Source organism: Fistularia commersonii, chromosome 36 (genome assembly GCF_037954325.1).
Source record: "Fistularia commersonii isolate RoL2024-O1a breed Wild chromosome 36, RoL_Fcom_v1.0, whole genome shotgun sequence".
In the NCBI taxonomy this organism is placed as follows: domain Eukaryota; kingdom Metazoa; phylum Chordata; class Actinopteri; order Syngnathiformes; family Fistulariidae; genus Fistularia; species Fistularia commersonii.
The window spans coordinates 7250001-7271126 of NC_141319.1; the positions used below are offsets into that span (position 1 = coordinate 7250001).

The window sequence follows — 21126 nt, forward strand, 5'->3', positions numbered from 1 at the left end:
GATTATGACCCGTGATCGATTGTAATCGAATTTAAGCGTTTTGCCGTATTAGTGAAATTGACCGAGATACTTTTATCAGGTTTAATTGAGGTTTTTAAGGATGTAAAAAATCATTGTATAGATCGATTAAAAATTGATTATTAATTGATTCGATTAGAGATCAATCACCATCGTATTTGAGCATTTTAGCGTCGCGGCAAATCAAACTGAAACATGAAAGTGTCATTTTGTCCAGGAACGAATTTTATCCATCGATTTTATATCGATAATCTATCAATATGTGGTTCATTTTATTTATCGATCCTGATAGATTTGGAGCTCTTCGACGAAGAGGTGAAAGTCCAGCAGGGGATCATTTTATCGCTGAGGATCGATGGCTGATCGGTTTTCTGATCAACATGTATTGCTTATCGATTGATTATTGATTTGTGCCTGCAGTACGACGAGCTGGCCCACTACGGCGGCGCCATGGACGGCGTCGGCGTGACCGCCTCCATGTACGGCGACCCGCACGCGCCCCGCCCGCTCCCGCAGGTGCACCACCTGAGTCACGCGCCGCCGCCGCACCCCAATCAGCACTACGGCGCGCACGCGCCTCACAGCGTCGTGCCCGCGGGCATCGGGAGCGCGGTCAGCGACGCGCTCAAACGCGACAAGGACCAGATCTACGGGTGCGTGTGCGCGCGTGCGCGTGTGTGTCTGTGAGTTTATGAGTTGACTAAAACCGTGCGTGTGCGTGTCCACCCCGCAGACATCCCTTATTCCCGCTGCTGGCGCTCGTGTTCGAGAAATGCGAGTTGGCGACGTGCACGCCGCGGGAGCCCGGCGTGGCCGGCGGGGACGTGTGCTCGTCAGACTCCTTCAACGAGGACATCGCCGTGTTCGCCAAACAGGTGGGTGGCAGTGTAGGGAACGTGCACGCGCGCACACACACACGTGCACAGTGTGTGTGTGCGGTGCAAATTCAAAGGTGGAATTTGAAGAAATCGGCGCTTTAAAAAAAAGACAACCGGAAGTAGATTGAAGAAAACATGTGAACACGCACGCGCGTACACACTCCTTTACACGCAAACACAGAGTGCGTGTGTGTGTGTGTATGTGTGTGTGTATATGTGTGTGAGACACAAAGTCGAGCTGGTATCTAAAGATGAGGTGGTTAAAGAAATAACCGGTGAATAGGGTGAACGGGAGAAAACACACACACTATGTGTTCTATGTGTGTGTGATTGGAGAACACACCGTGTGTGTGTGTGTGTGTAATGTAAATTCGAAGGTGGAATTTGAAGATTCGGTTCTAAGAAAAAAAAAGGAACCGGTAGTGGATTTGAGGAAAAACACACGTGCGTGTACACACTCGCACATAAACACACACACAATGTTTTCTGTCACACACATTGTGTGTGTGTGTGTGTGTGTGTGTGTGTGTGTCCAAACTCGAAGGTGGAATTTTAAGATTCGGTTCTCTAAAAAAAGCGAACCGGAAGTGGATTGGAGAAAACGCACACATGCACAGATACACACGCACGCGCACAGTCATTTACACACATGTAAACTGTGTGTGTGTGTGTGTGTGTGTGAGAGAGAGAGAGACATCATCAGATTCCACCCTCGAAATTGGATGCGGTGCTTTAAAAAATAGCGGAAGTGGATTGGAGAAAACATGCACGCACACACACCTTTACACAGACAGTGTGTGTGTGTGTGTGTGTGTCGAAAAGTCAAGGTGGAATCTATACATGTGATGCTTTAAAAAACGGGAGTGGACTGGAGAAAACGTGTATACACACACACACACACACACACACACACACACCATCTGTATCTTTGTCTCCTCCAGATCCGCGCGGAGAAACCTTTGTTTTCCTCCAATCCCGAGCTGGATAATCTGGTGAGCTCCTCCTCCTCCTTCATCATCACCACCATCACACCACGATCAATATCGATTATCGATTATCTCCACTCCATCAGATGATCCAGGCCATCCAAGTCCTGCGGTTCCACCTGCTGGAATTAGAGAAGGTAATCATAATAATAATAATGATGAGACTCTCCGGGATTGGGTCACACACACTTACACACACACACACACACACACACACACACACTCACACACACACCTGTTCGGTGTCCACGCAGGTCCACGAGTTGTGTGACAACTTCTGCCACCGGTACATCAGCTGCCTGAAGGGGAAGATGCCGATCGATCTGGTGATCGAGGAGCGCGACGTCTGCAAGGCGGATTTCGACGACCTGTCCGGCTCCTCCACCAATCTGGCCGAGCACGTGAGTAATCCGCCGTAATCCCGCGCGTGGAAGAGAAAAAAGAGAGAGAATAAACCGGAAGTTCGGCGTCGGCGTGTCCGTGGGTTTTATTCTGATGGTGAGATTATAAAGCGAGATGCGAAAAACACGATCATAATCCGTAGGGATTAAATAGGATATTAACACTTCCGTTTTTTGTTTTTTTGTTTTTTTTTTAATGTGCGGTTTATTCGATCGTTTCCCGATCGGTTTCTAATCGATCGATTCCCGGGATGACGTAATCCGAGAGCGCCGACGGGATTACAAATTTTAATTGTAATAATTAGAATTAATATTTAGAAACTGCAGAAAAAGACAAGAAATAAAAGTCGTGTTTGCAGAGGTGTGTGTGTGTGTTGGTTGTCTGCGGGACCACACACGCACGCACGCTAACACAGATTTTCAACGGTGCGTCCGATAATTGGCTCATCGTTCGCGGCACCGGGGCAGTGGACCAAAAGATGACGTCACTGCGAGGTCATAATCCCGCCTCGGGTGCGGGATTAGGATGAGAAAGGTGTGACGTAACCGTGTCTTCTGACAGGGGCGACGGGAAGGAATGTGTGTGTATGTGTGTGTCACGCACGAATACAAAAACACACAGGAAAAAAACAAAAAAAAAACATTGTCTCTTTGTTCTAAAATTGCGTCCTTCAATGTCGTGTGTGTGTGTGTGTGTGTGTGTGTGTGTGTGTGTGTGTGTGTGTGTGTGTGTGTGTGTGAGCGGACGCGCTCCCGCTGCAGCTCCTTCCTCAGAACGGCCGCTGCATAATGGATGCGCCACTTTTTTCCTTTCACACGCACACACACACACACACACTCACACACACCTCTGAGACACATTGCGGTAACTTTGCGGTGTGCGTGCGTGTGTGTGTGACCCCAAACACCCCTACAATCTCAGACCCGATTCTCACACATTTTTTTCCGTGTGTGTGTGTGTGTGTGTGTGTGTGTATGTGTGTGTGTGTGTGTGTGTGTGTGTGCGCGAATGAGTATTTGAAATTCGATGCTACAATATTAAAACACAGCATTTGGAAAAATAAGAAAAAACAGGAAAACACACACACACATACACACCTGTCAGAGCAGCTGCATGCAAGAGTGTGTGTTTATGTTAATCCGTGTTTGCGTGTGTCATTAACAACCACCGCCCCCTCCTTTCACCTGCTGCGTCAAAGTAATCAATTACAACAGTATCTTAGTTACAACAGTTATAATCCAGATTATATAATTTTTATTTATCTCTCCTACTTACAAGGAGCGGCGATCAGATCAGAGTAATCAATCGCAACCCGGGTTTAGTTACAGTTGGGAATCTAGGCTGCGTGTGTGTGTGTGTGTGTGTGTGTGTGTGTGTGTGTGTGTGACCCTCCCCGCCTCCACTGTACAAGGTAAACACAGATGGGTCGTCAGGAGACGAGACCTCCATTAGCCCGATGAGCACATGTCGGGGTCGGCGTGCGCGGCGAGCGGCGGCGTTCTTTGTGCGGCGGCGGGAAGAAAAGGCGCTGAGAGGCCTCGTTGACGCGGCGCCATTGTCCCCCCACCTCCTCGCGCTCCTCCTCGTCATCTGCTGAGCTCCTCAGCCCGGCGCCATCAGGCGAACAGCTGACGCCGAGAGCCGGGAGGAGGAGGGGGTCGCCATGGCGGCCATGTTGAGCGCCCTCGCCATAAATACGGCGCTCGCCGCATCCGAGCGGCGTCAGTTGGATGTGTCGCACCGGAAGGTCCACGTCTCCTCGTCTTCTTCTTCTTCTTCTTCTTCTTCTTCTTCTTCCGTGTTGCCCCGCTCTTCCTCCAGGGACAGCATGGTAACATTACGTCCCTTCCTTGCTAACATGCTAACGTAGCCGGCGCTAACTCGTCCTCGTCTGTCTTCCCGCCAGAACCCGGCGTCCTGGAGGGACCTGGACGACGCCCACTCCACGCCGTCCGTGGGAACCCCGGGGCCGTCCAGCGGGGGACACGTGTCCCAGAGCGGAGACAACACCAGCGAGCTCGGTAAGAAGACCTCCACCCTACGCTAAAGGCGCTAAAGACACCTCCAGATCCACGTGGAGGTGTCTCCACCTTCAGAACCTGAGCCGCTCCAGAAGCTCCTTGTGAACCGGCGGGCTGGAAAGGAAAGTAAAAGATTTGTCTTCAAGATTCATGCATAGTTATCTCAAAAAAATAAAGAGGTCAAAATTAGCCGGATAAAAACAAAATTTGCTAAAAATTAGCCCTTTTTTTGTTTCAGTGAAATTATCTAAAATAAAATGAAGGGAAAAGTGAGCCAAATTATAAAAGATGACATAAGATAAAAAAGTAATCACTAACAATTTTTGTGCATCTTTTAAAAATATTTACATGAAAGTATCTAAAAAGAAGTGTGAAAAAAAATCGGCCAGATAAATAAAAAACAAGAAATTGCTGGCTGAGAATTTGCACCTTTTTTTTGTCATTGGAAATGATCTAAAATAAAATGAAGGGAAATATTAGCCAAATTATAAAAAATAAGATAATGTAAAAAAGATTTGTGTGAAGTTTTAAAAAATATTTACATGAAATTGAAAAACAATCAGCCGGATAAGAAAAAAATTAAGAAATCACTGAAAATTAGCAAGATTTTTGTATTTTAAATATTACCTGAAAAAACTGACAAAGTTAGCAATATAAGATGAGTTAAATAAGACCAATAAAACGAAAATCATCAAAAATTAGCAAAATTATTTTCACTTAAAGTTATCCCCAAAAAGGGCTATAAAATCACACATAAGATAAAATTAAAAAAAAACAAAAAAATTGCAAAAGAAAATCAGGATTTTATTGATATGGTATTAATCCCAAAGGAAATTCTGACCCCATATGGCTCAAAAGGTGAAAGTGATATTACACAACAGTGTGTTAAAAAATTTGTTATATGACGCAATGGAGAATATATTGTACATGATAATGAATTTAATTCATTTAAATATAACTAGTGATATTGAGTGATGTATTTTCTTGCAAAAAGGGGAGAAATTAATTATCAGTAAAGGCGTTTTAAGTAAGTAAACATCTGCAAAAGCGAGTTCCCCTCAAAAATACAAATCAGCCAAACACAACATCATCATCAGCAAAGAAACGAACCCTCAGTTTTTATGGTTAATTAAAGAAGAAATCCCTCGAGTGGCCGTGTAATAACCGCTGTGAGAACCCGGGTTCCCTCCTCGGACCGTTGGGTTTTTATAGCTTGTTTTACCCTCGCGGTAAAAATAGAGTTAAAAGCGGGCCGGCGGCTTCGGCCAGCAGGACAATGGGAGGATGCTTTGCAAGTGCAGGACAAGGGGGAAGCAGAGGGGATTAACTTGGTGGAGGCTTTGAATTTTCTTTTTTTTTTTTTTGAAAAAAACACCAGTGGGAGGAGTGGTGGTGGTGGTGGGGGCGAGGTCTTTGACCTTTTGACCCGGGAGAGAATCCACAGTGGACGAGGGGGGGGGCAGAATGGCCCCCCCGCCGGGCTCCGAGGACAGGGACTTTATGTAGGAGGAACAAAAGGGGGGTGGTGATCGGAAAAGGAGGCTTCCCCTTTGGGCTGTTCGACAGCTGAAAATAAAATAAAATAAATTAAAAAAAAAGCATAGTGAAATTAAAAAAAAAAAAAAAAAAAAACAATAAAAGTGCAAAAATTATTTCTCTCTCTCTCCCTATATATATACGACTTTTGTGTTGCTCCATTATAAAAAGGATCTACAATCAACTGAAACGGCAAGAATTGACCTTTAAAATAAGGACTATAACCTCCTAACAAGAGGCCATGCAGCGATTGCTGTGATATTGCTAAGAAAGGAGCTAGAGAAAACTCTGCTGAAGGTCAAATTCCAGCTGTTTTTTGCCTGCTAGTTAGCTTAGCAGGACAAATGTTAGCATTTTAGAGCAGAATTCTCGATTTTATATTCATATTTATTCCCCAGGTTGTCAAACTAAGGCGTCGCAATGTAAACGTAATTTCAAGCGCCGGGTAACTGACGCACATTTTTTAGCATCAAGCTAAAGTGTTCGCTCCGTGCTACTATACCTGCAATGAGGAGGCTAAGTCAGTTTTTTTCTGCGCGCTAATGCTCACAGGATGGGGCCTGCCGAGTGTTAGCGTTCGCTATGTTAGCATTCCCTATGCCATAAGAGTTAGCGTGGACGTTCTGTTTGCAGTTAGTGTCATATGAAGGAAGACATGTTCACTCCTCCTGGTGAAATGAAAAACCAGGAAGGCGCCATCATGGCTGACATCCACTAGCTGTTAGCATTAGCATCACGCCTCCCAAGTCCAACTGTGCGCTGCTGCTTGCTAGCATCCGCCGCATCCCCAAGGACAAAAATTAGCATCTGGAAATGAATTTTGAGGGCTTTTTAAAAAATGTATAACAGATGGCGAGTGTTTGGGCTGCAGGTGGATGATGTGTGTGTGTGTGTGTGTGTGTGTGTGTCCGTCAGCTGGTTGTTGCACTGCGAGCTTTGTAATCTTTGATATCCCCCCTCCCCAGGGGGCCGCCGGTGACGGCAGCTACAGGGGCCGTGTTATCCCAGGAATGTCCGGGGGGGGGATGTCCATCACAAAAACCCAGAGAGAAGCAGCTGGAGTGGAACCTCCTGTAGAAACGTGGAATCTGAGGAAGAGGATGTGGGATTGTCCTGCTGCGTCCAGCGGATGAAGGAATGTGACGGGATGGAGGTGCACACATACCGGGGGTGGGGGGGGTGAGGGGGGGGGTTGTCATGTCCGCCTCTGCAGGTTAGCCAGCGCCGCAGCGATAGCCTCCCCTGAACATCACGGTTCAGATTTGCCGATTCTTCACGGTTGGCTTTCACTGATTGGTTGCTGGTTGGTGTTTGTCATGGTTGTTATTGGCTTGAGGGCGGGGGGGGGGGGGGCGTTCCCCCTACCCCTTTAAGGTTTGCTCTCATTAGCACAGAGCTAGCATTTGGTAGAATTGGAGCTTCGGTTGATGTTAGCATCCCCGCGCAGTTAGCAAAACTAGCTGCCCGCTGTATTTAGCTTCACGTTACAATGGACACGAGTGTAAGCTAAGCCCATTAGTGCAGAGCTAGCATTTGTTAGAACTTGAGCTTCGGTTGATGTTAGCATCCCTGCGAAGTTAGCTAAATTAGCTGCCTGCTGTATTTAGCTTCACTTTACAATGCATTCGAGTGTAAGCTAAGCCCATTAGTGCAGAGCTAGCATTTGTTAGAATTTGAGCTTCGGTTGATGTTAGCATCCCTGCAAAGTTAGCTAAATTAGCTGCCTGCTGTAAGCTTCACTTTAGCTTCACTTTACAATGCATTCGAGTGTAAGCTAAGCCCATTCGCATCAGCTGGCACTCGCTGTTGGCCGCTATGAGCAAACAATTGTCCAGAGAATGTCATTCTGAACAGTTAATTATCATGGAGGTATTTATAATTTTTATAGCTTTCCGCAACCTGTAATCACAAAAACAACCCATCTCCTCGCTCTTGTCACACAGCAGCCTTACTACGCGTTTATAATCTATTAACCACCGCTTATTACGGCGCGTTAAATGTAAAGCCGCACTAATAAGAATCCGATAAAACCCCGAGTGTGTGATCAGGTGGTCACCGCTCTCATTACCCCTCCGCCCCGCCAGACGGCTTCATTTAGAGCGGTGTATCATGTCTAATAAGGGGCGGGGCCGCGAGGTGTCACCGATGATGGATCAGGGTCCCGCTGAGCTCATTAGACCGGCCCATTTTGGGCTTCACATCAGGGATGCAGATTGTTGTGGGGGGACAATCAGTTCAGCCAGCCCCCCCCCCATCCTCCGCTTTGTCTTGCCGACACATTATCCACCGCCGGCGTCTGAGTGTGACGGCGAGCGCCGGGGAAGCAACGCCGAGGCTTTAAACGCCACTTTAAAACCCAAGACGATCCATTTTTTTGTATGTTTTTATGTAAGCAGTCAAATCATGTTAGCTACTCTATATAATATCTAGAATATTACATATGTTTGGATCTAAAAACTCAGATGGGAGCTAATTTTAGCATTCCAGTCACATATTTGCACTCCGGCGAGATGCTAATACCGGTGTGTGTCATCGCCTGAATGACAGGAGGTTGATTTTTGTTTTCTTTTGTCCGGTAAGAGTTGACGTTATATTCTCTGAGCGTGTTATCAGGCCGCCATCGCCACAGCTAACGCAACATGGCGAAGGTTTTACCACAGCAGAACCTCCACGACCTTCTGAAAAACAAAAAATTAAAAATGTGACCAGATGAGACGCGTGCTATTATCAGCCTGTCCTCTGTAAATGGTGAATTATATCAGCAGGAAAATGTTGATGTCCAAGTGGCGACAGGAAATCAGTGTTTATCTTTGAATGATCAATATCTGATATGGGAGAAAATAATCAATCACATCTCCTGATCGGCGTGTCGTCGGTATATCCGCGAATATCTGATAGATACTTGCTTTTCTAGCTAGTTTCTCGCTTTAAGGTCGTTTTAATTGTCATTATTTGGCTGTTTATCTCTGAAATCAATCTCATGCTAATCAGCGCTAATCACGCTGCTACTTCCTGATGGTTTTTATTGATTGCGGTGGATTATTTCCCAGAATCCACTCCATGACTTTTGACGCGTTAGTTTTATCTTCCCGAGTAAACATTTCACCCGGGTTCTCGGTGTTTTTCTAAACACCACCCGCGGTGCCCGATCCCCGTTTCCCCGCTAGCCGAAGCTTTTACACCCAAAACGCCCCCCTTAACGTTTGCAAGGGGCATGAAAAAATAAAACGAGTAGGAAACGAGCTCTAAAAGCAGAGCGTTCGTAAATTGTCATAAATATACAACATCGAGGTTGTGTGTGTGTGTGTGTGTGTGTGTGTGTGTGTGTGTGTGTGTGTGTGTGTGTGTGTGTGTGCAGTGGGGGTGAAGAGGAAGACTTTGTATCTTGGGGTGCTTCTTTCTTGTGTGTTTTCCGTCTTCGCCCGGGGGCGATACTCCAGCCATCCCCGCGGTGATGCTAACCCTCACACACACACACACACAGATGGAGGGATGGGGGGGGTAGAAGTGCACGACTTTGAGATTGCACCGTCACACACTGGCTGGATCGGCCGACTCGCCGAGGAACAGTCAGAAGCGATTAGTGTCGCGGAGGATCTGCCCTGCGGCTTCCCCCCCCTCGCCGCCGCACTAGAAAGGGAGGGGGGCGGCGGCGAGGGCGAGGGGGGGCAGCTTCCCCTTGCTTAGAGATAATTAGGATGAGGGAGAACTGTTCTTTCTTTCTTTCTCCAACTCCGTCCTGATGCAGGCGTCAACAAAGACGCTCGTGGAATAATTACGGCGACGGCGCGACCTTGGAAAGTTTGCACCTCGGCCTTCAAGGTCGCAGCGCCGGGACTTTTTAGCGGGAAGTCGAGGAACTCGACGAGCGCCGTCCGGTTCCTCGCCTTCTGTTTAACATACACATGCTTTAGGACTGGCAGTAATTGTAGCGGTAATAGTAATGGTCTGGGGAAGTGCGGTGTCGAAGGCGAGGCTGAAGTTGGCGTTTTCCTTCCACCAGCCTGAACACGTTCATAGAGCTTCGGGTCGGCAGGGAGAAGTCGGCTCCCACTCCCAGGAAATCCTTGGCTGAGATTTAGTTCAAGCTGTGGTTACCCTGACTCCACATGGAGAATAAACACTTTCTTCTGTTTTAGTTTCTAAAAAATATTATTATTATTATTGTTTTATTGGCATTATTATGATATTTATAATCATTATTATTGTTATTTTTATTACTACTAGTAGTAATAGTAATAGTTGCAAGAGTATCTTCTTCTTTCTCTTCTCATCATTGTTACAGTCATTATTATTCTTCTTCTTATTATTATTATTATTGCTACTAGTAATCGTAATAGTTGTAAGAGTATCTTCTTATTCTTCTTCTTATCATTATTATTATTGTCATTATTATTATTATCATATCAGTAGTAGTAACTGCAATAGCATATTATTATTAGTACTATTATTACTATATTAGTATTCTTTATGGTTGTTATTATTATTATTAGTAGTAGTAGTAGTAATAATAGTAATACTTGTCAGAGTATTCTTCTTCTTCTTCTTTGTGGTAGTAGTAGTACATGGTAGTAGTATTTAGAGGCTGAGCTTTCCCTCTTGCTAAGTTGAGTGGTATGCTAATATGCTAATTTCATAAAAATATTTTCAAAGGGGGAAAAATAAAAATGAAAAGTGTTTATTTTTGCCTGTCACAGCAAAACAAGGCTTCCCCCTAAATCACATATAAACATATATAAATCATTTCAGTCATTCCCACTGTTTATGTATCCGTCTGTGGAAGCAGTAATACTACCTAGCATGTGCTCCTACCAGCACCGCGTTCCTTTTTAATCCCAAACACGCATCATTCCTGCGTTAGCCGTTAGCATTAGCACCGCCGCCATCCGTCAAAACTCCCGCCCCTTAGCTCCGCCTCCGACCGTCGAACACGTCCTTTTTACCGTCAATATTCATTAGCTGAAATATTTATGCACGAGCGGGGCTCGCGCGGACGCCGTTTGATTGATGCGTCTCCAAAAACAAAAAGACGTGCTCGGGCGGATCTTAAGGAAAAGCGGGGTTTCCGTCCCGCCTGGAGGGCGGGGGGTGGAGGGGGGGGTCGGGGGTCTCTCAGATGCATTATTCACATGCCCTGCAGGCAGGCTTTCAAGGCTCCTCTGCCCCGGGGGCAAGAAAAAATAACCACCACTGTTAAAAGTAAATCATCTCAGCTGATGCACAATTAATGGCGGGGCCGGGGACGGAGGGCGGGGGGGGGACGGGGCGGGGGGGTCTGGCTGGCAGGGACGGAAATCTCTGCTTAAATGGAGGCTCCCGCCTTGATCCCGGCCGCCGCCGAATCAAAGAGGGCCGGCGAGCCGACACACGGGGGCGGCGGCGGCGGCTCCAACACCCCCGAACCGCAAGCCACAACCCCCAACTCCCAGCACAGATCAAACAAAAAGTTAAGAAAATCATTAGGAAAATGATGGCGATTTTTATGTCTTACTGTCTCGCTTTGGGTTTCGGTTGTATTTTTTTTTTATTTCATCGTTTTACTTTCATTAGTATTATTCTATTATTTCGATCGTATTTATATTATTCTAATTCATTTTATTATTATTTGTATTCATTAATATATATTTTGTACATTTATATTTTCAGTCATATTTATTTTTGTCATTTTATCCATTATGCTCTATTTTCAGTTCTATTGATTTTATTTAAATGTTGCTCTCATTTCCTTTTTTTTTTTTGTTTAAAGTATTTATTTTCATTTCCCTTCACAATTATCTCGCGTTAATCTATTTCATTTTTGTTTTTTTCAAAAATGTTTTCAAAAAAACATCTTCTTGATGTCACATTAATCGATTTCTTTCTTCATCAATTTAAAAATGTGTTTTTAAAACGATAACCCTGATATCCCAAAACACTGTTTCATTCTGAAAAATGATTTTCATTTTTGCTTTCAAAGACGATCGTTTTATTTTCTCACAGATTTTGATTTGGTGATTTTTTTTCCTGCTTTATTTTACTTTTTGCTACAAAACCAACCTCTGATATTCAATTATCTCTCAATATCAATTATTTTAACTCCCTCAGATTATTTCTCACGCAGACAGCAAACTGAACCCTTTCAAGATTTTTCCAAAACACAATTTCCTTTTTCATTTTTATCATGAATTTGCACGTTTCCCTGTCGTTCTTTAATTTTTTTTTTACCATTTTATTCAAATGAAGGCCCGATCCTCCTTGTGCAATACCACTAGTGGCCACCGGGGGCAGCAGTCAGCATTATTAGAAAAAAAAAAAAAAATCCCGTCCGAAGCGATTGTCGTCCTCATCGTCCGGCGCCGACGTTTGTTTGCCTTATTTGTCCTTCTCGTTTCTTCCCCCTCGTTAGCCCCGTTTCCCCGCCGAGGTCACCGTCAGGCGGCGTCTCGTTACGCCGCGTCAAACCGCGGCCTGTCATTGGATTAATAGTTCTGGGAGGTTAGGCGGGAATCAAACCCCGGACCCCCGTTAACGTCCGTCCTCTGATGGCAGGAGACGGCCTGGACAACAGCCTGGCGTCCCCCGGCACCGGAGACGAGGACGACCAGGACAAGAAGAGGCAGAAGAAGCGAGGCATCTTCCCCAAAGTGGCCACCAACATAATGAGAGCCTGGCTCTTCCAGCACCTCACGGTAAGGGGGCGGCCATCTTGACACAAAACCCTCTCGTAATGAGGCCGGCCTGCGTTCCTGCACAGGGAGAACGTCCACGGGTCTTTGTAGAGAGAAGAAGGGGCCCACACACACACACACACACACACACACACACACACAAATCAACATCAGAGGTGGCGCCGCTGTTTTATCCAGCCGGGTGTGTGTGATAACCTCTCGGTGGCGTGGCGGGGTGGAGGGGGATCTCCGGGAAGCCCACACAGATCCTCCACCTTTACATTTCATCACACACACACACACACACACACACACCCTCCTGAAACTTCCTCTTGCTAATTTAAATAAGTATAAATATGCTTATAGATTTGGCACATTTTCAGCTCTAGTTGTGTTTCTACAGGTGATGGTAATGTTTGCTTTCTCACTTCCAAAAAGCCCACCTTTGCAGGAGTGTGTGTGTGTGTGTGTGTGTGTGTGTGTGTGTGTGTGTCTGTGTCTGGGGGGTTAATTAAATTACCCCCTGACACACATACACACACACTCACGCGATCTCTTTCAGGCCTAATTTGTTGAGCACAAGTGTTTTGCCGCGGAAAGAGAAAGTGTGTGTGTGTGTGAAAGCCTTTTGTGGCGGGATTGTGAAGAACGCTGAAAGATCTGCACCTCCTGAGGGACAGCAGCTGTGGAAGGTTCTGGACTCATTCTATTATTCATTGGACGCCACGTAACTGTTGGTTTCCCCCGCAACCCGCCGTTTGTCCTCAAAGGCTTTTATTTAGAGGAGGTCTTTCTCCTGGGGGGTCGGCAGGATTCCTCCAAGTGTCCGACGTGAACGTGTGAGGAAGGAAGGTCAGAAGAAGATGTTTTTTTTTCCAATGCCATCAAAGAACCGCGTTTTTTGAGCCGATTGGGTCGTCGTCGTCGTCGCTACTTCCTGTTGGAACCGGGTGTTCCCATTGGTCGGGGCTGAGGGCGCCCCGGCGAAATGAGAAGACGTCATTCGTCGCCAAAGTTTTTCCTTCGAGGGCCGAAACACGTTTCCCTTCTCTGACGGCTTTGTAACAAAAAATGTGACGATCGTCTAAAAGCAAACGTTTATTTTTTCCCCAGAAAGCCACGCGTAACCAAATATTAACCCTTTCTAGGATCTTGACAGGAAAAAAAACAAATCAGAAAATAATAATAACATTATTAATGAATAATATCTTTGTTTCATCTCTTGACAGATGAAACAAACAGCCTTTTCTTTGAATTGAACAAAAAAATAATTAATAATAATAGCATTCTGACTTTTTTTTTCCCTACCTAATCTTTTTGCCATTATTCCGTGTTATTTGACGGGTTCATCGCTGCTGTCGCAGTTTTTAATGGTTTTTAATTCTTGGACTATTTGTTGTTTTTCTAGAAGGCTAACTTTAGCATACTTAGCTACGTTGCCTCATAACGCTAATTTCACCGTCTTTCTCGAAACAGCCTTTCTTTTCTCTTCCTGGGGATCATCTGTCACTTTTTGCGTGTAACATGATCAAAATGTAGTTTATGCTCAACGTTTGACTTCTTTATTTGAAGACAATCAGACCTTTTAAGACGTTCTCGCGGCGCCGCATTGGACCTTCAGTTCGATCTACACCTGCTGTGATTGGGCGAGAGTCCAGTTCACCCTGGGCCAATCAGAGAGCCCCTTATACACGCTCATTCATACATCATAAACACAAACAGGAACCTTCTCGCTTCGGGTTCTCGTGATTTATTCTTCTTTAGCGTTTTTTTTTTGCAGTGCTTGAGAGGCGACAAGAAGAGGAAGAAATTGAAGAAATTGCAGCTACGACAATCGCAAAATACGTCGATACAGTTCAGTCGGTTTACCGTTGTAGCTTGACAGACGGGGCCGCGACACTTTATTAAACCATTTTCAACCAGGGGGAAAAAAAAACAAGGCAGCAACTGCCTAGATCGATGTTTCTAGAGAGAAATGAATGAGGTTGGTTAATATTTCTGTAAATCCCATTAAAATGATCCCGTCTCTACATCCAGGAAATTCACTTTTCACCTTTTCGCCCACTGTAATGCTGATTTCAGATTATGAGAGGGCCCATGAATGCATTGCAGGGTTTCTGTGTGTGTGTGTGTGTGTGTGTGTGTGTGTGTGTGTGTGAGAGTGAAAGTGGGGGTTTGGAGATAAAGTGATCTGATGCTCATCCTTCACCGGCGGCTCCAGGAGGTGGGTGGACGGCGTGACAGCAGCAGAATGTTCCTGGTCCACGGGTCACCTCTGTCTGCCATCTGCTGCCCCCCCACCACACACACACACACACACACACACACACACACACACACACACACACACACACACAGGCGGTTGATGTGGGGGGGGGCAAACAAAGGCGGCCATTGTGGCGTTCCACCCCATCGTCCGTCACGGCAAAGTCAAATCATGTCAAATATTGTCACACAAAGCCACGCGCTGGCGACCCGTGGGAGGGGTGGAGGGTTATTACGGTCTGTTGAAGGCGCGTGAGGTTCGTGCACAGGCGTGCACGTGTCGCCGGACGTGGAAAACAGTCAGGTGACCCCCGGCGTGGGTGGAGAGACGTCTGGTTTTGTCCACTTGCGACTTCTTGCCGGTGTCGTCACGTGAGAAGTGACACACAGGAAGTGACGTTCTCACAAGTCGTCCCCCTTGGACCAATCAGATGGCGTGAGCTTCATCCCTTCATCTCACCTTCTCCGCCCCGGTGTCTCCTCAGCATCCGTACCCTTCGGAGGAGCAGAAGAAGCAGCTGGCTCAGGACACGGGCCTCACCATCCTGCAGGTCAACAACTGGTGAGTCTGCAGTTCCTCCCCCGGCCACCGGGGGCGATCACGTCCGATCAATACCCGGAGATTAATCAATACCGGATCGAAGCGTGGTGAATGTGAAGCTTACGGACGCTGCTGATCCTTCCAGGTTCATCAACGCAAGGAGGAGAATAGTTCAGCCCATGATTGACCAGTCCAACAGAGCAGGTGAGACACCAGGACACCTGGCCATCCCATATGTCCACCTGTCCACCTCACCTCTGTGTGTGTGTGTGTGTGTGTGTGTGTGTGTGTGTGTGTGTGTCAGTGAGTCAAGGTACAGCCTACAGTCCAGACGGCCAGCCAATGGGAGGCTTCGTCCTGGACGGTCAGCAGCACATGGGGCTCCGACCCGGAGGTGAGTGACCAGCGCAGGTTCCAGACACAACAAAACCAAAAGCTGCAGTTGTAAACAGTACCAGCTAGCTTTCTGTTGATGATGGCTCATAGCTACGTTAGCATCCTAGCGGTGTGCTAGGATAATGAGTTATGGGATTTTGAGAAGTAAAAGAAGGATTTGTATCGCAGTTTATTTTTTATCTCGCGTTCCATTACTAGCACGCTAACTGAGTTGCAGCCGTTAGCCAGCGGTTCTGCATCTGGGCTAACAGATACTAGCTACCATCTAACTTAGCTAGTAACTACATTAGCATCCTAGCGGTGTGCTAGGATAATGAGTTATGGGTTTTTGAGAGGTAATAGAAGGGTTTGTACTGCATTTTAGTTTTTTAGCTGGTGTCCCACTGGTAGCGAGGTAACTCAATCAATTGTAGCCGTTAGTCAGCAGTGCCACATCACACATAGCTAGTAGCTACATTGGCATCCTAGCCGCGTGCTATTATAGTGAGTTTTGGGTTTTTGAGAACTAAAACAATTATTTGTACTGCAGTCTATATTTTAGCAGGCAAACTGAGTTGTAGCCATTTGTGCCACATCACACGTAGCTAGTAGCTATGTTACATCCTAGCGGTGTGCTAGGATAGTGAGTTATGGGTTTTTGAGAAGTAAAAGAAGGATTTGTACAGCAGTTTATTTTTTAGCTGGCGTCCCATTGGTAGCAGGCAAACTGAGTTGTAGCTGTTAGCCAGCGGTGCCACATCACACATTGTTAATAGCTACGTTAGCATCCTCGAAGTGTGCTAGGATAATGAGTTATGGGATTTTGAGACTGTAATAGTAAGATTTGTACCGCAGTTTGTTTTAAGCTGGCCTTCCATCGGTAGCACGCAGTTAGCACGCTAACTGAGTTGTAGCTTTTAGCCGGCTGCGCCAAATCTATGCTAACCAATGCCTCGATTGGAGAACGTTCCTCACATCGGGACTCGTAGTTTTTGTTTGTTTGCTTGTTTTCTTGAATTGCGGAGTCCTTTAAGTGTGTGTGTGTGTGTGTGTGTGTGTGTGTGTGTGTGTGTGTGTGTGTTTGTGTGTGTGTGTGGTGGGGGTCGCCATGCATGTGACCTCTTGCTCCTGCCTGCAGGCCCGATGGGTGGGATGGGCATGAACATGGGCATGGACGGCCAGTGGCACTACATGTAGGACCAGCCGCTGCCAGCAGACCCAACCACAGGGTGAAGTGAGTACCTGGAAAACACAAATACTTTGGAAAAGGAATAAAATACAAAATTAAACAAATGAAGTTTAATATTTCTGCATGAAATAGAAGATCATTTTTTTTTTGTATTGTTTTTTTTTGTATTCATTAAGGTATCAATTTTGTTTTTATTATTGACATTCACTGATGTTCACTTTGAACTATTTAAAAACACACACTGAAACAAAGAATAGATTAAGATAATTATCACAAAAAATAGAATTGCATATTTTACTTTTTTGACAAAATAATATAAATTATATTCATATTCATTATTGTATTTTTGTCACTGGGGGTCGAAAGCCTGTTACCAGCACACTCCTCTTCCTTGCCTTCTCCCCCCCTCTGATCTGATTAAGAACCCCCCCTCCACCCACACACACACACACACACACACACACACACACACACACACACACACACACACACACACACACACACACACACACACACGGCGGGTTTTATTTAACAGCCCTGACTCTGATAAATTGAGCTCTTTATATGGAAATAAAGGCCCGACATTTTTTATCCCCCAACACACACACACACACACACACACACACACACACACACACCGACAGCAGCTTCACGTCCAGATAGTCGGGATTAATGACCAGTCCTTCGTGTCGTGAGTTTGATCCAAAACGTGCGATAAAGCACGGTGTTTCCGCCTCCTTTCATCTGAACCGCGCTGCGACGTGTGTGTGTGTGTGTGTGTGTGTGTGTGTGTGTGTGTGTGTGTGTGTGTGTGTGTGTGTGTGTGTGTGTGTGTGTGTGTGTGTGTGTCGGGGGGGGGGTTATATGTTATATCATTATAAATATTTTATTATAATTTCTCCATAAAATACAAGCCAGAAGATCATACACACAGGCTATTAAACATTACTTTTTTTATTGATTTATTTATTCCACAATATTTTATTTAAAAAACCTTCCTAAAAGCCATTCTTTCCTTTTAATGACTCTCTCCCTTCTAGTGCATTTTCATTTTGGAATAATCCTAACAATAATAATAATCGTTATTATTATTATTATACACACAGTTTTGAGATATTGGCTTTTATATATCTAGATATTTATGTTTATATATTTAGATACAAACACTTATATTCTAGATATTTTCAATCGTATTGCTTTTTTGTGGCAAGAAAGAAATTATCTTTTATTTAGACAATTTATTGTTTTGTTTTTAATTATTTATTATATAATTTAATCTATCATTATCATATATTATATAAGAATTTATTATATTATGTCATTAATTATAATCTATGATGTGATTGGTTGACTGATTGATTGATCAGTGGCAACTATTATTATCTTTCACATTATCAAGATTTCTCTTTTTGTGTGGCTTAAAGAAATTAAATTTTATTAGTTTACTATCAGTTCATTATCAGTTTTACCAGTTTTTTTTCTTTCCTGTTAATATTGCAGTTATTATTCCCAGTTTGTTATCCAGAGGAAAAACAAAATGAATACATCTAAACCGAAATGAGAAACTTTTAAGGTTATTACTGACAATTAGTAGTTGAAAATTATAATAATAATAATGCTTGATTTTCACGATAAACATTTGAAAAAGTTCCGTTTTTTTCATAGCATGCGACTTCCGGTTTCTTTATTTTCTTTTCAAAATAAAACAAATGCAAGTTGTAATCATTTCCGCATAAACGAAATATGTTTTTTAAAAAAAGCGAAATGAATTAATAGATAACCAATGATTAGATCAATCAATATTTGGTGATGATATTGTCATTGATGTTAACCTCAGGCCTCCATGGTCGGCTCAGGGATCTCCTCCATCCGGCCGCAGTCGCCACGCCACACCCACCCGCCCACCTCCCACGCCATCTCGCCGGCGCTGCACGGTGGACGCGCATCACCATGGCAACGCCCAACCTCTGCACCGGAATGGCCGCCGAAACGAACCGAACTTTGCATGAAGTGAACAGAGACTCGGATTTTTTGGGGGGAGAGAGAGAGAGAGAGAGAGAAAGAGAGAGAGAGGGAGATGGAGAGGGGGATGAAGATGACGAAGAAGAGGAAGAAAAAAAAAAGTCACTTCTTGGTTTTTAAATTATTTATTTATTTTTCTACGGATCGAACCGGATGGCGGGATCTTTCTTCTCCTCTCCTCGTTGCGTCTCTCCATCCCTTCTCCGGACTCGTGTACAGGACACACACACACACACCTTTATATGAACGAAAACACACACACACACACACGTCGTTGAGGTTCAAATCTGTGGTGACGTAGATCCGTGTTTGTGTGATTCTTCTAGATTTTATTTCCCTTTTTTAATTCTCTTTTTTTGTTCTTCCCTTTCTCCCACCTCCCCCTTTCGATGGCGTGACATTTGTAGCGGATGATGAAGCAGAGAACACACACACACACACACACACACACACACACACACACACAATGTCAATATTAATTTGGACGATGTTTTAAATAGTTTTATAGCACCGGGGTAAAAAAAAAAAATGCACTGAAACAAAAAAAAAAAACAGAATAAATAAAGGAATAAACAGAAAACGGAAAGCAGTGTTTTTATGCGGGGTTTTCTTGTAAATTTATAAAAAAACAGGACCGACGTGAAATGGAGGCGATCTGGAGGAGATAGACGGACAACAGACGAGTGTTTGGCTTCATTTTATTTTAATTCAATTTTAATTAAAACACAATCCCATTGAATTTCGTTTTATTTATTTTTTTTGAACCATCAGAAATAAAATGTCAATTAAAATCAATCAATCAGCGGCTATGAAAATCAAATTTTCATCTCGTAAAAACACGAAACCGTTGTTTTTTAGTAAAAAAAAAAAAATCTGTTTCCCGCGGAGGGTAGATAAGTAAATGTCTTCTAAATAAATAAATTAGATCCCGGGCAGCAGCTCGTTTGTCTCTGTCAGATTTTAACGATTTAACGGTTCGAACGGGAGCCTGCGAGACGTGCCGCGGGTCCGACTGCGCCCTTCTGCTGATCGATTAAAAACTCATCTCTTCTTCTTCCTCGCTTTCATTTGGTCAGTTTATCTTCTTTTAATCTATTTTAATTTTTATTACTGGCGGAAAATGATCGCGAGCTTGATGTAACCTCGCGGGATTTCCTGTAAAACACGATTATTATCGTTATTATTATTATTATCGAGACAGTTCGCACCGGAAGCCGGCGGGTCGGCGAACTTTTGTTCAAACGGAAATCGAGTGAAACAAATTACAATAAATAAATAAAATGACATTTACTTTGAAATTCATGTTTTAGTTTTACTAGGTCGTGCAGTAATTAATGACGTCACTATCGTGTGCATGTGTGTGATGTGTTTCCGGGATCGAGGCCTCGCGCACTCGCGGCCTTACGGTTTCCCGTCTTTAAAAAAAAAAATCATACGTTGATTTAAAAAAAAAACGGCGGGGGAAAAATATCGAAATCGATTGTTGCTAATGATCAGTTCTGGGTACCGGAAGTTTAACGAACTCTGTTGACCGGAGGCGTCACGCCGGAAGTCGCTGTCTCCTTCTCCGCTCGGCGCGGGAAAACGCTTCAGCGCGTCACGACACCGACATTAAATTATTATTTTTTTCATTCTGGCTTTTGATGTTATTGATTGATAATTTTTAAAAAGAAAAAAATGTTTGTTTTTTTTCCGTAAAGGCAGCGAACGGTTTTTCCGCGGAATCCGTGGCGTGTGTTCTCGCTCGTGGGGTGATTCATCCTCCGGCTGAGAAGACGAGAAGAAGAAGAACAACAAGAAGGAGAAAAAGAAGAAGAAAATGATGAAGAAGATGAAGAAGATGCGTCTTGAAGGCTGCCGGAAACACGCGCCCGCCACCGGATGAAATTTAGGTCAAGGCTGCGCAGGCGCGCCTCACGCACACCGGAGAACGGCCGCGGCGGGGCGGAAGTAACGGCCCGGGAAAAAAAACACGACGGAACCCGCGGGCTATTAAAACAGACCGCATATAAACATGTAATAAATGGTTTATTACAACGCGATAAATGTTTATTACAGCGTAGTAAATGTAAGGGGGGTCGTCAGGGTCTCAATATTTTTCTCAATAAGACAGAATATTATGGACGGGACGCTTGAGAGGCGATAAACGTGAACGAGAAGAAAATCGAAAGCAACATCTAAAATACGAAGCAAAATAGTGCATGCAAGCAGTTGGGTTTTATCCCGTAACGTCTGGAAGGAGCGTG

General features: G+C 44.6%; 1 protein-coding gene across 2 annotated transcripts in view; it reads left to right on the forward strand.

Moving 5' to 3' along the window:
- The window catches only part of meis2b (Meis homeobox 2b), a 23931-nt gene extending 4317 nt beyond the window's left edge, over positions 1-19614 (forward strand). For both annotated transcript variants that reach the window (XM_086143186.1, XM_086143187.1), the window contains exons 2-13: positions 439-671; positions 752-893; positions 1838-1888; positions 1969-2019; positions 2137-2283; positions 4191-4305; positions 12370-12509; positions 15239-15315; positions 15440-15498; positions 15599-15688; positions 16808-16903; positions 18696-19614. In XM_086143186.1, coding sequence (XP_085999312.1) covers positions 439-671; positions 752-893; positions 1838-1888; positions 1969-2019; positions 2137-2283; positions 4191-4305; positions 12370-12509; positions 15239-15315; positions 15440-15498; positions 15599-15688; positions 16808-16866 — 1164 coding nt within the window. In that variant the 3' untranslated portion in view covers positions 16867-16903; positions 18696-19614. The remainder of the gene's footprint in view (positions 1-438; positions 672-751; positions 894-1837; positions 1889-1968; positions 2020-2136; positions 2284-4190; positions 4306-12369; positions 12510-15238; positions 15316-15439; positions 15499-15598; positions 15689-16807; positions 16904-18695) is intronic.
- Positions 19615-21126: the final 1512 nt, after the last annotated feature.